This window comes from Periophthalmus magnuspinnatus, chromosome 4 (assembly GCF_009829125.3).
Source record: "Periophthalmus magnuspinnatus isolate fPerMag1 chromosome 4, fPerMag1.2.pri, whole genome shotgun sequence".
In the NCBI taxonomy this organism is placed as follows: domain Eukaryota; kingdom Metazoa; phylum Chordata; class Actinopteri; order Gobiiformes; family Gobiidae; genus Periophthalmus; species Periophthalmus magnuspinnatus.
The window spans coordinates 20,313,408-20,330,184 of record NC_047129.1 but is presented as its reverse complement, the minus strand read 5'-3'; the positions used below and the strand labels follow the sequence as shown (position 1 = coordinate 20,330,184).

The 16,777-nt window shown below is 43.1% G+C and overlaps 1 protein-coding gene across 2 annotated transcripts in view; it reads right to left on the bottom strand.

Moving 5' to 3' along the window:
* Positions 1-16,777, bottom strand: part of cachd1 (cache domain containing 1) — a 100,755-nt gene that overhangs the window by 47,980 nt on the left and 35,998 nt on the right. For both annotated transcript variants that reach the window (XM_033965202.2, XM_055221024.1), the window contains exons 4-6: positions 10,477-10,583; positions 4,595-4,721; positions 265-409 (exon numbers count right to left, since the gene is read on the bottom strand). In XM_033965202.2, coding sequence (XP_033821093.1) covers positions 265-409; positions 4,595-4,721; positions 10,477-10,583 — 379 coding nt within the window. The remainder of the gene's footprint in view (positions 1-264; positions 410-4,594; positions 4,722-10,476; positions 10,584-16,777) is intronic.

The window sequence follows — 16,777 nt, the reverse complement described above, 5'->3', positions numbered from 1 at the left end:
TCCACAGTATGGCATAAAACATTCATTAACAATTATAGGTGTTTTTATAGCTAAAAATATGTTTAAAAACATTCTTAGAGTACGTGGGCATCTTCCCACAGATCTGAACATAGACAGTATAAAAAAAATGGACATAGCTAAGCCGCTAGCCGCTGTGTTCCAAACAGGAAGTTAGCATGTGAGCGCTTCTGGCTTCAATTCATTTCATATAACTGTGTCCCTTCTCTGTAACTGCTGCTGTCAGACTCGTCATTTTGGCCTTACTTTGTCATGCTCGTCGATGGAGTTCAGGATGACCAGGGCGGAGTCTTTGGCGATCTGGAGCTGGGTTTCAGTGACTGAGGCTCCGTGGTCGACCATCACCACGATGTGTTTGGATTGAGGCCGGACCGCAGAGACGTACACAGACCTGGAACGACATTCGCTCTGAACTCAGACGCAATGGAAAAGGCACATTAACAACGCAAAATGTCAAATAAACCAGGAGAAGACGGTATTGTTTAGAAACTGAAACTATGTTGTTCATTAATCTAAATCTACTGGAGGGTTCTGTCACAGCTGCAGCAGTCAAACAGAGAGGTCTCCATCTCCCCAGACGCCTCCACACTTTGAGACGGCTAAAACTGTCAACACGCTAAAAACTCAACAGCTTTGAGATAAAGGGCTCCTTCTGTACACACTCACACCACAATGAGAACGCTCCGTTTTATACAAACAAATGGGATTTTCAACCAAAAATAGTAGCACTTTCTGTTAGTGTCGTCACAATAGCTCGATTTCAATAATAAGGATAATCTAAGGAATAGAGCCGATACTCGATACTGATCCCAATACCATGATAATAAAAACACTTTCTTTAGACATCAGAATGTGATTTTCCAAATTAAATGTGTTCTATTCCCATGTGTCCTTAAATCTGTGTCTTATACTTGCAGGATACAGCTCAACACCATTATAAACATTTTCAGGTTCATTTCTGTGAATGAGAAGATAAGCAGAAAGCGCCATAGAGGAATGATGACTTGGTCAGGGCACAGAAAAGGGAGTGCCAGAGGGCCGAGCGGGAATGGCACAAGTCAAAGCTCCAGGTTCATTATGAGATTTACAAAGAAAAGATGCACATGTACAACCACAGTTTATGTAGAACAAGGGAGAGGTATTTTTCTGATATTATTGGAAGTTGTAGTAACAACTCTCGTGTCCTGTTTGCAAAAGTAAACAGATTAACAAACCCCCAGCTCCGCTGCCGTTAGAACTAATTTCCACATCTAAGTGCAATGAGTTTGCAGTATTCTTTAATGACAAGGTTCAGGGCACAGTCTAGAAATCTAAGGGTAATAATGGACTCAGACTTGAACTTCAACAGCCACATCAAATTAATGAAAAAACATTGCAAAAATCAAAGGTATACTGTCAAAACCAGACTTAGAGAGACTTGCATTTGCATCCATGCATTTGTCTCCAGTAGGTTAGACTACTGTAACATTCTGCTCACTGGCCTCTCCAAATGAGCATTAAAACAGCTGCAGTACATCCAGAACACTGCTGCTTGGGTCCTGACTAGAACCAGGAAGTACGAGCACATGTGTCCTGTGCTCAGGTCTCTGCACTGGCTCCTGTGGCTAAGAGAATAGACTTTAAATCAGCTCTGCTTGTGAACAGGTCTCTCCATGGACCAGCACCAAAGAACATCTCCCACAAGTTAGTGCCATATGAACCATCTCACACTTTGAGGACTTCAGGGACCGGCCTCCTGCTGGTCCCAGAGTCAGGACTAAACATGGGGAATTAGTGTTTCAGTTTTGTGCAGCTTAAACCTGGAACAGTTTTCCTGAAGATGTGAGACAGGCCTCTACTCTGACAATGTTTAAATCCAGGCTCAAAACAGTTCTGTTTATCTGTGCATACGACTGAAAGGGTTTTATTCTGTCTCTTCTTTTTTTCTCCTTTAATGTTAATCTTATGATTATTTGTGATCATTTATGTTTCTATTTGTTGTATTGTGATTTTGTTAACCTTTAATCTTTTTTATTCTGTAAAACACTTTGAATTACCTTGTGTATGAATTGTGCTGTACAAATAAACTTGCCTTACTTTGCGACTAAGTATCGGTACCTGCTCAAATGTTTAGTTTCGATACTAGTTTTAATATGAACCATTATCTTGGTACAGATGTTTTTAATGACCTTGCTACATAAACACCATCACTCCAACATACTGCAAGTATAGATTATTTTCTTCCCGTGAGACCTTCTTCCCAGAACAAAATGTGCAGTTTATGACAGAGCATTGCATCAGTTTTTCATCTGCAAATAGTGATGTGAAATCTCATTGTTTGAACACCTGCTTTCTCTTATCCTGCTTATTATGGGATGTTTTATATTCTTTACATTACATACATCAGGAAGAGGAGGAGGAGGAGGAGGAGGAGGATCCGTGTGTGGTCTGTCTGTGCAGAATAATAGCACTGATGAACTTACAAAGACTTATTCAAACTTGAAGCCAGCGGCCTGATGGCTCCAGGCCCGACGAGCGACTGACCCGAGAGTGAAGGAGCCAAAAGAACATGAGCAACGAGCCACATGAGCCATGAGCCAATCGGACAGAAAGGGGAGAGAAAAGATACTGACACTAGTGACATCACGCTGGGGGTGTTCTTCATGTATGTCTATGATGGAATGTTCAAGAGTTGGAAAAAAAAAGGTTTTGAGATCATCTGAAAACTCAAGAAAAAATACAAAAGTGATTTAAAGAGTCTGATTAATCTCAGCCTTCATGGTCCTGTTTAGGAGTTTGATTTTAAACAAAAAGGTGAGAGTGACTAACTGAAAAACTGTTGGCTAATGCTAATGCTAGCTAGCTTGTGACTGTAATGTTATTTGAGAGGTGAGAGGTGAGACGTGTTTAACAGCTCAAATCAGCTCACCTGTTGTTCAGATAAGTCAGCTCTTTATGGTCAGATTGTGTTAAAGCTCAGATTCAAGTCTAACAGAGCTTCAGACAGAATAGTGCCTATAGTTAGCGTCACACCTCCAGGGAATGTGGATGACATCAGCTGCAAAGTATGAACATCAAGGAAAGAGGAGGAAGAGGAGATGTGTTTGTGCAGTGGAAGTAAAAATGACAAAAAAAAACACAAGACTGACGGTGATGAGTGTTTTTAGAGGCCACAGAACATTCTTGCCCAGGTGTGGTCTGAGGGAGGAGGAGTCATGCCCCTGAACTCAGCCTGGCACCAAAACACATTTTCACACTGTTCTTTTACAGCTGATGTCATCAACATTCCCTGGGGGTGTGATGCTAACTGGAGGCACTGCTCTGTCAAAAGATCCATTAGACTTTAACCCAATGTTTCTTTTAACAAACTCTGGCCACAAAGAGCTGATTTATCTGAACTACAACAGGTGAGCTGATCTGTGCTGTTAAACACGTCCCTCTCAAATAACATTACAGTCACAAAGCTAGCTACCATTAGCATTAGCCAACAGTTTTTCATTGAGTCACTCTCACCTTTTTGTGTAAAATCAAACTCTTAAACCAGACCATGAACACTCGGACTGACCACAGGCTCCTGAACATGAACTCTTTAAAAACTGTTTGGAGTTTTTTTGAGTTTTCAGTCTATTTAAAAACTTTTTGTCAGTGTTTGCTAATGTGTGCATTGTATCACCATGGTAACCGCTGAACATTCCACCATAGAGATACATGCAGATCACCTCTAGCGTGATGTCACTGCAAAGTATCAAAATATCGCGATAATTCTGAAACTCTCACCCCTGACACAACCTTAAACCCTGAAGCAGGATCATATCAGTGAAGCCTCATGAACCAAACAATACAGAATGTGGCAGCAGAAGATAAACAGCACAAGTACACATCATATTAGTTATAGTATCACATGGGTTTAATACTACAAAACACTTTAAATAATCCCTGGTAGTGCCCCCTGGTGGTAAGAAAATGTACACGCAATATTTACTCATCTTGAAAAAGTATTGCTCTTTATTTCATATATCGAGTCAATATAGTAATTACAATGACAGGCCTATACACATCCTGCCCCCAACGTGCCCCCTAAGTGTCCCCTCAGTGTCCCCTCAGTGTCCCCTCAGTGTCCCCTCAGTGTCCCCTCAGTGTCCCCTCAGTGCCCCCTCAGTGCCCCCTCAGTGCCCCCTCAGTGCCCCCTCAGTGCCCCCTCAGTGCCCCCTCAGTGCCCCCTCTGCAGCTGGGGCAGGGGCGTGGAGGGTGGCATGGTTTATGGGCGTGTGCTCTTTATGCATCTACAGTCTATATGTGTGACTTTTTTCTATGTACAAATCTATTCTCAAACATGTGTATAAATATAAATGAACCCTGTAGCCTCGAACACTGTGGGCCTCGAGATATATTTATCAAAGTGAAACGGGTTCATTGGCCATGTTAAGTTTGTTTTCTTTGGACCGTTTCTCTTAAAAATATTAAACTCACTGATGTTGCAGTTACAGTGAAGCTGAAACACACTCCAGCTTCTATATGTGTCGATTTTATTAAAGTCTGGTGTATTTACAGGTAAAGTGACCTCACTGGGTTGGGCCTCACTGGGCTGGGCGTTTACCTGCTGCGGTGCTCGTAGCTTCCTTTACACTGGAACTTATGAGCTGGAAACACGGTGAAGATTCCCTCCTCTGAGCTGAAGTACTGCCACTTTATCCCAGGGTTCGACTTCAGATTGTCGGCCAAAACTGAGAAAACACAGAATGTACAGGTAGAATATGAATATAAAAGGAAATACAGAAAGGAACAGGTAGAATATGAACATTAAAACAACATATACAAAACATACAAACACACACATACAAAACATACACAATACACACACACAAAACACAGAAGGGACAGGGAGAATATGAATATAAAACATACACATAAACAAAACACACATACAAACACACAAGTCTCAGGTGAAACAGGGGACTCAATGGCAATAAGAAAATCTAAAGAAAATACAGTGGTGTTAAAGGTTCACTATGTAACTTTTGTGGTGCTTGTCTCCATGGAGATGTTATTGTTTTGCCTGTTCCACAGTGTTAATGTATCAGCACTAGTACTATAGTGCACAGTATGTAACTTGCTAGAGGCGGCAGTAGTAGTAGTGGTAGTAGTAGTGGTGGTGGTAGTAGCAGTAGTAGCAGTAGTAGCAGTAGTAGCAGTAGTAGCAGTAGTAGCAGTAGTATGGTGTACCTGCATGATTGCATGGAAAGAGAAAGTTAAAGCCATACTTCGGAACATTTTCCATGGAGATAAATGTTTTATGCCAGTGTGAAAAATTATCACCAAAAGAACAACACTCCTATAAAAACAAAAGTCAGGTTTGTGGAGAGGCAAGCCCCCTCTGAGTAAGGACGCACGTTTTTCAAACAAACACAACCAAAATGAAAAATCATACTTTTATTTGTGTATATTTTGGCTAAAAGTCACATAGTGTAACATATTAAATAAATATATAAAGTTGTTGTGTAATTCTCACACCTTTTTAACACTCTCCGGGGTAAACGTGTGCGTACGAGCCGTGAGCCGTGTGACTCCAGGTTGGCATACGGCTCACTTTATGAATGAATGCTGCGTTTGTGGCTCGAGTCATTCACAGGTAAACGCTGAACACACCTCTCTCTGTTACTACGGCGACACATAGTAAATATGTAAATGAGCTCCATTCACACCTCCGTCTGAACACATCACTCTCTCCGCCAAGAAAAACGCCACAGGTTTACTCCAGCGCATGTATTTACATAATCTGATGCTGTAACAGAGTCTGAACAAGTCCTGAGAGAAAGGACTGAGAAAGGACGGACGAGGTACTATTTTAAATCAAAATATTATCTAATTCTACACAGCTTTCAAAGTAAACGTCCAGTTAGCTAAAGCAATACAAGCTAATACAAGTGGAATGTCACGCAGTGAAAGTAGTAAAGTACTGCACTTTAATACATTTTAGGTATCTGTACTTTACTTAAACACATTTTACAGTGTATACTTTTTACAACAAAAATATACAAATAAAAACATAATATAATTTAGCACTAATCTTTATCAAAATCACGACATTTGAAGCTTTACAAGACTCAAAATCTGCACAAAACACTTTTACTTTTTACTCTTTAAAGGTCCATTTTCCTCTATTCTCTGATCTCTGTTCTAATGTTGCTTCCTCATCACAGACTTGGAGTTGTGTTTTGTTTCATTCACACATGTTTAACACACAAACCCTGCAGATTTAGGCTGAGTTCTTCTCTCTGTTCCACCTTGTGATGTCATCATGTGGTAATACAGGAAGTGCTCCACTGTGTTTTTACTCTCCATACACTTTCGCTAGAATCATCTGGATCATTTCAGTCCTGGAATTGCCAATCTCTACTGAACTAAAGGTAAAAGGAGCTGTTCACTTGACAACTGCCACTTCATGACATCACAAGGTGGAACAGAGCATTTTGAGTTTTGGAGGTGTAGACAGACTAATAATAAAGTGTTACTCAAACATGTGTGAAGGAAACAAAACAACTCTAGGTCTGTTTTGAGGAGGAAACAGTATTAGAACATGACTTAAAGCTCAAGAGAGTCAGTTTAAACTTTTACTCACTTTACTTTTACTTGAGTATTATATATATTATATTTTTTGCTCTGTATGTGTACTTTTACTTAAGTAACTTTGTGTACACCCATTTAACACAGACCACACAACAAGTGCATAGAATAAATACAAACAGGTACATTAGACTTTCATTTCTTTGATAAAAAACAAATTTCTGCAGAAGACACAACCAGGCTAAATTACAAGTCAAATCTGTGGAGAGGCAAGCCCATTCACAAGGAGAATGCATGTTCTTCAAGGTTTGTTTGAGCCATAAAACACAAACACACAAACACACACATCTGTTTGTTCGAGCCAGACCTCAGAACATTCCAGGCAAACAAGAACGAGCAGGTAGCACTGGAAAAGTTACGCAGTGCACACCTTTACTTCTCCTAATGTTGGTAGATGTCTTTAGAGGTCCAGTATGTCCAGTGGTCGTCTCCATGTCATGAGCAGCTGGACAAAGCCGTGTTCCAGCCTGACCGCTGTGTTGTTATTAGGATTTGGGTTACAGCATTCCCAAGTCCAGTTTCAAAAGTTTTGTTAATTAGGCCTGAAATTATTCCCAGAAGTCCCTGAATTACCAGGCCTCGATGACGACTCCGTCCAAACAATCCCAAAATGAGGCTGTTGGCCTTGGTCCTCGGCATTAATCACCTGCTCTAATGAAACCGGAGAACTTTAAACACCAGAGCCAAGAGTTTGTCTTCACTCAAACTGGAAAAATGAGTCTGAAGCAGTGAACACGGCGGCTCAGAACAGCGGCGTTTCTTTTGCCTTTACTTAGTCACTTTGTACATTATAAATCAGGGCTGGTCTGTCAGAGCGTCCGTTTCCGAGGATTTTATAAACAAGAACCACTCACTGTGTTTTAACCAGAGAAGCGCTCTGTAAACAATGTGTCCGGAGCGTTTTATCAGCAATGTTAAGATCATAGCCTCAATATATAAATGGACAAAGCTAACCTGCTAGTCGCCACGTTTAAAAAAAAAAACAACCCTCTCTCTGTAACCGCTGCTGTCAAACATTCGTATTAACCCACTCTACGTGATCCTGGGGTTTTTATTTCACTATTGTGTTTGTAAATCAAGATATGAACATTAATAACAGACAAATCAGGCGCCATCTTTCTCTGAGGTCACTCCTGTTAGTGTTAGCAACAGGTTTGATTGACTCCGTTGCTAAGCTTCCACCCTCTCCTAAACCAGCAGTGTGGGTGGGAAGGGGAGTTACCTTCAAAAGCCTCGCTCCTGATTTGATCTTTGGTTGCTATGATACTCGCTGATGGAATTTCAATTATGAAACTGCTCCACATTGGCCTCTGTAACTGCCTTTACTGGAGCTGAACACTGTGATGTCACACTCACTTAGTCCACTTCTTTATACAGACAGAGTGAGGAGAGAGGGGGGAGAGGGGGAGAGAGGGAGGGGACAGAGAGGGAGAGGAGAGGGGGAGGGGGGGAGAGGAGAGGGGGGGAGAGAGGGAGAGAGAGGGAGAGGAGGGGGGCGAGAGGGAGAGAGAGGGAGAGGAGGGGGGGAGAGGAGAGGGGGGAGAGAGGGAGAGAGGGAGAGGAGAGGGGGGAGGGGGAGAGAGGGAGAGGAGAGGGGGGAGGGAGAGAGAGGGAGAGGAGAGGGGGGAGAGAGGGAGAGAGGGAGAGGAGAGGGGGGAGGGGGAGAGAGGGAGAGGAGAGGGGGAGGGGGGGAGAGAGAGGGAGAGGAGAGGGGGGAGAGAGGGAGAGAGGGAGAGGAGAGGGGGGGAGGGGGAGAGAGGGAGAGGAGGAGAGAGGGAGGGGAGAGGGAGGGGACAGAGAGAGAAAGAGAGGGGGGAGGGGGGGAGAGAGAGAGGGAGAGAGAGGGAGAGGGGGAAAGGGGGGGAGAGGGAGGGGACAGAGGGAAGGGGGAGAGGGAGAGAGGGGGGGCAGAGAGAGAGGGGGGAGAGGGGGAGAGAGGGAGGGAGAGGGGGAGAGGGGGGAGAGAGGGAGGGAGAGGGGGGAGAGGGGGAGAGAGGGAGGGGGAGAGGGAAAGAGGGGGGGAGGGAGGGGACAGAGGGAAAGGGGGGGAGAGGGGGGAGAGGAGGAGAGAGGGAGAGAGGAGGTGGAGAGGGAGAGAGAGGGAGAGAGGGGGCAGAGAGGGAGGATGAGGGATGAGGTGGGTCTGGATAAACAAAAGGGTTATAAGAGGAGCTGGTGACATGTTGGTGGATCATTAAAATAAATGGCTTCACTTTGGAGAATATATTTACATGTTCAGGCAGGGGTGTGTGTGTGTGTGTGGGGGGGGGTGTATTTGTGTATATCTGTATGTGTGTGTATATCGTGTAGGGGTGTGTTTGTGTGTGTATGTGTGTGTGTGTATATGTGTGTATATGTGTGTTTGATGTTTGTGTTGGATTAAAACCAATAGTGTGTGGTGTGTGCGTGAGTGTTGGGCCTCATTCTCACTCAATATTTTCATTATTGAGATAATCTTTTTTTTATTTTTTATTTTTTTTAATTCATGATTTGGGGTGATTTTGGTACTTTTTTTACTTGATTATTTGATACTAAATCATTTGATGTATTTACATTTAATTAATTATGTTTCATGTTCATCACACGTTTTACCTCAGTAATGTTTATCTCTGTATTATTTTGTGCTCTTGTTTCAGACCTGTGCAGGTGCATCATGGGAAACTGGAGAGGAGTCTCTATCGCCCTTTATCATTACAGTTTTTAAACGCATCTGGATCCTTCTGTGGATTTATTTCACTTTTGGAGCATTTTAAAAAGGACAAAGAGTCAAACTATGACTTGGCAAATGTTTGGACCTTAAAGATAATGAAGAACTTGACTGTTTAATGGTCACGCTGTCGATAATCATCAACAATCATAAAATATTTGTCTCAAAAATAAACAAAGCAAGAACTAAAAGGAAACAAATGTGATATTGTCACTTTAAATATGAACGTGATTCAAACTGGACTTGTTTTATCGTCTCTTAAACTGTTTCACCTGTGACGCAATTTTCAGGCCAAACTTCAAAGTGAAGCTGGATCTGTTTGATCTACAAGCAATAAAATACTTTACAAAGATGATGAAAAGAGACAGAGACACAGGGACAGGAAGACAGAGACAGAGACAAAGACAGACAATGAAAACAGACAGAGACAGAGGGACAGAGAGACAGAGACAGAGGGACAACGGGACAGAGGGACAGAGAGACAGAGGGACAGAGAGACAAAGACACAGGGATAGAGGCAGAGGGACAGAGAGACAGGCACAGAGAGACAGACAAAGCAACAGAGACAGGCTTGTGACTCAAATTCTTCTCGACATAAATCCCTCATTATTTCTTTCTTTTGGTTTCACATCTGCACATGAAACATTTATTAATTAAGCCTCTGTTTCCATGGCGATTTTCACAGTTTCAACACTGATTTTCCTCAGGCAAAACTGGACTTTTTTTTTTTTTTAATCAAACCTTGAAAACGTGGAGCTCAAAATTCAGTCATGATTTTGATCATTTAAAAAAAAGAAAACAACTTTACTATAAGTTTGTGTTGTTTATGTTCAGGAAAATTAAAAGAGAAACACAATCTCAAGTAGAAAAAAATTTAATCTGCAGGCGGCATTGAACGGCCCACATTGCTGCATGTTTGGAACGCTCTTGACATCGTGGGCAACAGCCTCGCTCCGGATTGGCTCTTTGGTTGCTATGATACTCGTGGTCAGAATTTCAAATATTGAACTATAACTGCTCCGGCCTCGATGAGCTTCATTTGGAGCTGAACGCTGTGGTGACGTCACACTCCCTCAGTCTTTGGTCCCTGTTGGGCGTCGGGCCTAATCATGACTGATCAGTATAACATCATTTTAAAAGGTCCAAACCTGAGTTGAGGTCTCGTCCCGGGTTGAAGGCTCGGCTGTTGACGTTTGGGGAGAGTCGATCACAGCAGATGGTCTTGGACACGTTGGTGTTGAAGTTTCCATCAAATCTAAAACAAAAACATGAACAAAGTGAGGACATGCAGATCCCCACGGCATCAGAATCCTGTGGAAATTAACCCTGAAGTTCTAAACAAAAACACGCAGAGTTTTGACCTTGCACTAACGACGAGGCCGTGGACCGACATGAAACATCTGTGGACCTACATGAAACATCTGCTGGCCCATCTGATTGGACCAGACCTGAGCCTGTCCTCATGTGTTCTGCAGGCCTCGTATAAAACAGGAGTTATATGCTTGTGTAGTGACTCATATTTTCCATGGAAACTGCTAAAAATCCTGCTTTCTCCCCAACAATGCCTATATACAGCTCCGTGAATACATCTGACAGTGATTGTGCTAAAGAACGTTGAGCGTAACTCCACGAACGAGATCATAAATAACAAGTTCTGACAGTTTCATATGAAAACGAAAAAAAAAATATTTTGAGTTATTTATTAAGACTGGATGCCATATGGACAACTTTTAAAATGTTCTGAGCGTATGAGGAAGAGGGAGTTTATTTAGCCTGAAAAATATAAGCGCTGCTATGGCAACAAATCACAACTCTGGATTTTATATAAAGAATTATCAAGTTTAAAGAGGAGGTATTATCAAGATCCACATTTTGTATCTTTCTCCCTTGTTCTGATGCTGTTGAGTAATCTAGAGATCTCTCCTGGACCCTATTCAAGCCACAGTACGAGCCTGTACAAAGCTCCACCCATAAGTCTACATCACACATGCTCCACACGACAATTCTCCCCTAAATACAAAAACATGATACAAAACAATACACTACAACTTCATAAACCTGGTGTGATGTGCAGTGATGCTGATTGTAATGTTACAGCGCTGTGAAGGGGGCGGGGCTTTGGACTCAGAGCAGCAAAAGCGAAAGTGAAACATGTTAATATGTTGTTTTTGGCAAATATAGAATTTTTAAAACAATAAAAGGAAACTTGGAGAAATGGAGAAAAATACCCCCTTTAATACCCCATAGAAGTAAAACACCCCCTCTTTAATACCCCATAGAAGTAAAATACCCCCTCTTTAATACCTCATAGAAGTAAAACACCCCTCTTTAACACCTCATAGAAGTAAAATACCCCTGATTACACAGGTCCGTCATGTGCGACGGCATTTTGGGAGAATCACTTTAACTTGCAGTGACTCAATGTTTAAGCTGAACCGGCCCAAGCCCGAGGGCCACAGTCTGACACAACAGAACGTCCTCTCATCATGTGAGCTTCCTTCGGCCTGTTTCTATTAATACCACACACATCAGTGGCACGTGTCATGTAGAGCTGGATCTTAAAGAGTCCTGCAGTGTTCTGTACGACACGATCAGACTGAAGATCCTCATCAAAGAGAGAGAAAGAGGAACAAACCTCATCTTTAAACACTGCTGTGTTTTAACCACAGTCTGTGTAAAGAAGTGAACACAGGGAGTGGGACGTTCCCCACAGCGTTCGGCTCCAAATGAAGCTCATCGAGGCTGGAGCGGTTATAGGGGCCAATGTGGAGCAGAGTTCCATATCTGAAATTCCGACCAGGAGTATCATAGCAACCAAAGAGCCAACCGGGAGCAAGGCTGTTGATGGTAACACCCCTTCCCACCCCCACTGCTGGTTTATCAGGGAGCGGGCGCTGAGTACTGTCAATTAAACTTGTTGCTAACGCTAGAGGGAGTGACCTCGGGGAAAGAAGGCGCTTGATTTGTCTGTTATTAATGTGCATATCTTTGCATATAATTGTGAAATAAAAACCCAAAATCATGTAGAGCGGGTTAATACGAACATTTAAGACCAAAATGACGAGTCTGACAGCAGCAGTTACAGAGAGAGGGGACACAGTTTTTACACAGAAAGTGAGTCGATGGAGCCGAAAGTGCGCCCATGATCACTTCCTGTTTGGAACGCGGTGGCTAACAGGTTAGCTATGTCCATTTATACAAACAGTCTATGGTTTTAAGTAACATGTTCACTCAAGATTGACTCAGTTTCACTTTCATATTCTATACATAGACGTTAGGAGGGTCCACCACCTGCTCGTCTCTATGGAGATGTTGCTTTGCCTGGAATGTTCCACCATACGGCATTAGCCTACAGGTCATACAGTTACAGGTTGTTATGTGGAGAGGTGAGCTGCTTTCAGTCAGAATGCAGGTTTTTCAAGGTATTGTGCTTTTAAATACATTATCAAATATATTATCGACCACAGGGTTAAATCCGGCGACTCGAGGCGTCGACATCGAGGCAAACGTCTGTTACTGAAAATCAGACATTTCTTTTTGTAATAAAAGGGTGAAAAAGTAAGATTGCGACTATTATCTTTAGTCAGTTCATCACTACAGATGTTTTATGGCGTATGGTTGAACAGGAAATAAAATCTCCGACAGGTGACTTGCCCTTGACCAGAAAAGTGACACAGTGCAGCTTTAATCTAAGAGCTTTAACGGGGAGAGCTGTGCCGAGTTTCTGCACTGCACCAAGACTCCACATGCACGCGCCCTCACACACGTGCACGCTCGTACACCGGCGCCCTCCTCTGGCACCAGCGCCGCATTTGAGTGACAGGCGCTCTGATCTGCAGCCTCTGTTTGAACTCGGCCGCTCCGTCAAGTCCCACACGACCACCGTCATTACCATTCTCCCGCCGCATCTGCATAGAGCCCGAGCGAAGGGAAAATGAGAGCGAACGATAAAAAATACATTTGCAGCCGCTTTGAATACGACTTCAAAAAGAGATTCGATGGAGAGGAGGACAGAGGGGGGTGGGGGGGGGGGAGTGGGGAAGAGAGCAGGAAAGAGAAAAAGAGGAGAGAGAGAGGGAGGGAGAGAGACAAAGAGAAGAGAGACGGAAAGAGAAAGAAAGAGGGGTGGAAGAGGGAGAGAGAGGGGAGAGAAAAAAGGAGAGGAGAGGGAGAGAGGGGAGAGAGAAACAAAGAAAGAGGGGTGTGGGTAGAGAAAGAGTAAGAGAGAGAATAGAGAATCAGCGAGAGAGAGAGAGAGAGAGGAGAGAGTAAGTCTGGATTATGATCAGACGTTTTAACAAAAGCAGGAGGTGATTTTTCACATTTGAGCAGCTGGAAAATACAAGAAATAATTCAAACATAAAAAATATGAAGAAAAAATATTTAAAGTCTTAAATAAATGTACTGCATAGTAATGCTGCATAATGAGGATGAAGGCTAATTAGCATGTAGCCTAATGGGGAAGGGGGGGTGGGGCGCAGGGCTAATTGGGCACTATAATGTCCTTAAGAAATACTCATTTATATACAGGCTTTTGAATTCTGAGCTAAATCTAGATGTTTGTTTTTTTCAATCTAAAGCAGAAACAGGAGCCACAGCTTCAAAAACTCATCCAGATGTTTGTCTCACTGATCCAACACTGTTTCAATTCAATTTTATTTGGGCTTATTTAAACTAATTAAAATCATTAAACGATTTAATGTTTATTTTCTGAAAAAGAAACAAGTGAAATTTAGCACAAATAATAGTCAAATATCTTTGTCTGAAATTCTAGAAACACTCCTGTGAAAAGACCAGAAACACTTAGAACAAGCGCCGACGGTGGAGGTGTTTTTCTACTGATCTGAAGGTTGGTGGCTCGAATCCCGCAGTGTACACTGGTGTGTGGGTGTGTGTGTGTGTGTGTGTGTGTGTGTGGATGAGTGTGTGCATGCGTGTGTGCGGGGGTGAGTGTGTGTGCATGTGAGTGAGTGGGGGTGTGTGTGGATGAGGGTGGGGGTGTGTGTGTGTGTGTGTGGATGGGGGTGGGGGTGCGTGTGTGTGTGTGCATGTGAGTGAGTGAGTGTGTGTGCATGTGAGTGAGTGGGGGGGGTGGATGGGGGTGTGTGTGTGTGGATGTGGGTGTGTGGGGGGGGGGGGGGTGCATGTGAGTGTGTGTGTGTGTAGGGGGGTGTGTGTATGTGTATGAGTGTGTGTGTGTGGTTCCTTCATGTAAAGAATTTTGAAGGTGGAAAACTGTTATATTTAGAATAAATTTTGAAATGACTGAATCTCTCAGTTCAAATCAGGCACAGCCTCATTTTAATTTGAGCGTAAAATATAAAAAAAAACACAGACTGAAACTGTTTTTTCTGCTGCTATAAATACAAAAGTGCTTCAACCAGCAGAAGAAGCAGAAGCAGCAGAGGTAAACCAGCTCCTGTGTGTAAACTGTTGGTTCCAGTGGAGTCCTGCAGGAGACCCTCATGTGATCAAACACAGCCCACTGAGAATAATTACCCCAGAATAGAAAAGAATAAAACTAATGTGATTGTGCCAATGTGGATCTGAAATAGAAAACACGCTGACTGTGCATGAAGTGTTTTAAATCAGACGTGTTCTTTAAACTGCTCATATCTTTAATGTATGTTCTAGTTGTTTCTTCTCATTGAGCCTCTGAAGTTGTATTTGGAGTGATTCATGTTGAGTAATCTTTAATCAACTATTTTCAAGACGCCATTTTGTCAATTTACCCCATTTAACCTCCACCTGTACACTCCCACTGTGACGTACGCACTTCCTTCTTCAGTTTTATTTTCTTAATCGGTGATACTCGTAGGATTCGGCAGAGTCGCGTAGTCATTTTGCTACAAATTTTAAAAAGTGCTGCTCACTAGTGTGATGTGCAGCTATCCATAGTGGGCGCCGACAGCATGCGGCCCTTTGTGGTGATGACGTTTACGGCGACGTCAGCTCCCATTGGGCACCGCAGTTTCCTAACGCAGAACTCAGCGGACTTGTTTTTTTAATGAAGTCGTTTTAGATGAATATTGTGATTTAGAATGTGTCAAATATAACAGAATGATCCACAGGGGTCAGAGATGAGAACCATAGAGACACAAGCACAATAGGGCCGATTTAAACATAAACAAATGAATATCTCGGTGTCTGAGGTCACACTCAGACTTCACCATGTTAAACCAGCTCATTAATCCTGTCCACACACTGTCACCTTTCAGCTGCACATTTGGAGACGCTGGTGAAATCAGGCACCTGGAGTTTAAAATCCAAACACGCCGCACTGGAGCTGGACACACACATTTGCTATTTTCAATCGTCGGGGCCACACACTGATTAAAGCACACACCAGGGGCCGACGCACTCCAGAGCACGACCTCTGGAGTCCAGTGAGACGCCGTTAGCCCGCTAGCTAGCAGACACCGTGTGAACAACCTGATCTGCTCTAAACTGGCTGACCTGACCGAGACCCCAGAACAGCTGAGGAAGAGCGCTAACAGAGCACACGCAGCACAAGCACACGTTAAAGAGGAGGTAACAGAGCACACGCAGCACAAGCACATGTTAAAGAGGAGGTAACAGAGCACACGTTAAAGAGGAGGTAACAGAGCACACGTTAAAGAGGAGGTAACAGAGCACACGTTAAAGAGGAGGTAACAGAGCACACGTTAAAGAGGAGTTAACAGAGCACACGCAGCACAAACACACATTAAAGATGAGGTAACAGAGCACACGCAGCACAAGCACATGTTAAAGAGGAGGTAACAGAGCACATGTTAAAGAGGAGGTAACAGAGCACATGCAGCAAAATCACACGCAGCACACATTAAAGAGGAGATAACAGCACACGCAGCACAAGCACATGTTAAAGAGGAGGTAATAGTACACACAGCACAAGCACACTCAGCACAACCACGTATTAAAGAGTAGGTAACAGCGCACGCAGCACAAGCACATGTTAAAGATGCACAAAATGTCATCCATCCATGTTTGAGTAATCTAGCGATCTCTCCCAGGCCCTATTCAAACCCTCCTTAGCTGTAAGATTCTGCACAAGGCTCCGCCCATAACCCTACACCACCCATGCTCCCACATGACAATTCTCCATAAATATAAAAAAAACATGATACAAAACGATACATTACAGCAGAGGTGTCCAAACTATGGCCCGGCCCAGTTGATCATGAGCAGTACTTTTAACGGCAAATGAAACTTTCTACCACTATAACCTTAAACATCACATTGCAGTGTGATACAGACGTAAAATGAATGTGTTTCAAGCTTATTAATACACAGCGACTCTGTCAAAGCTGCGTATAAAGCACCGCACTGCATTGATCACTGGTCTGTGGCCCTCCGCTTTGAATATGTTTTGAGATGTGGCCCTCGATTAAAAAAAGTTTGGGCACCTCTGCTCTACAGCTTCACAAATCTGGTGTGATGTGCAGTAGT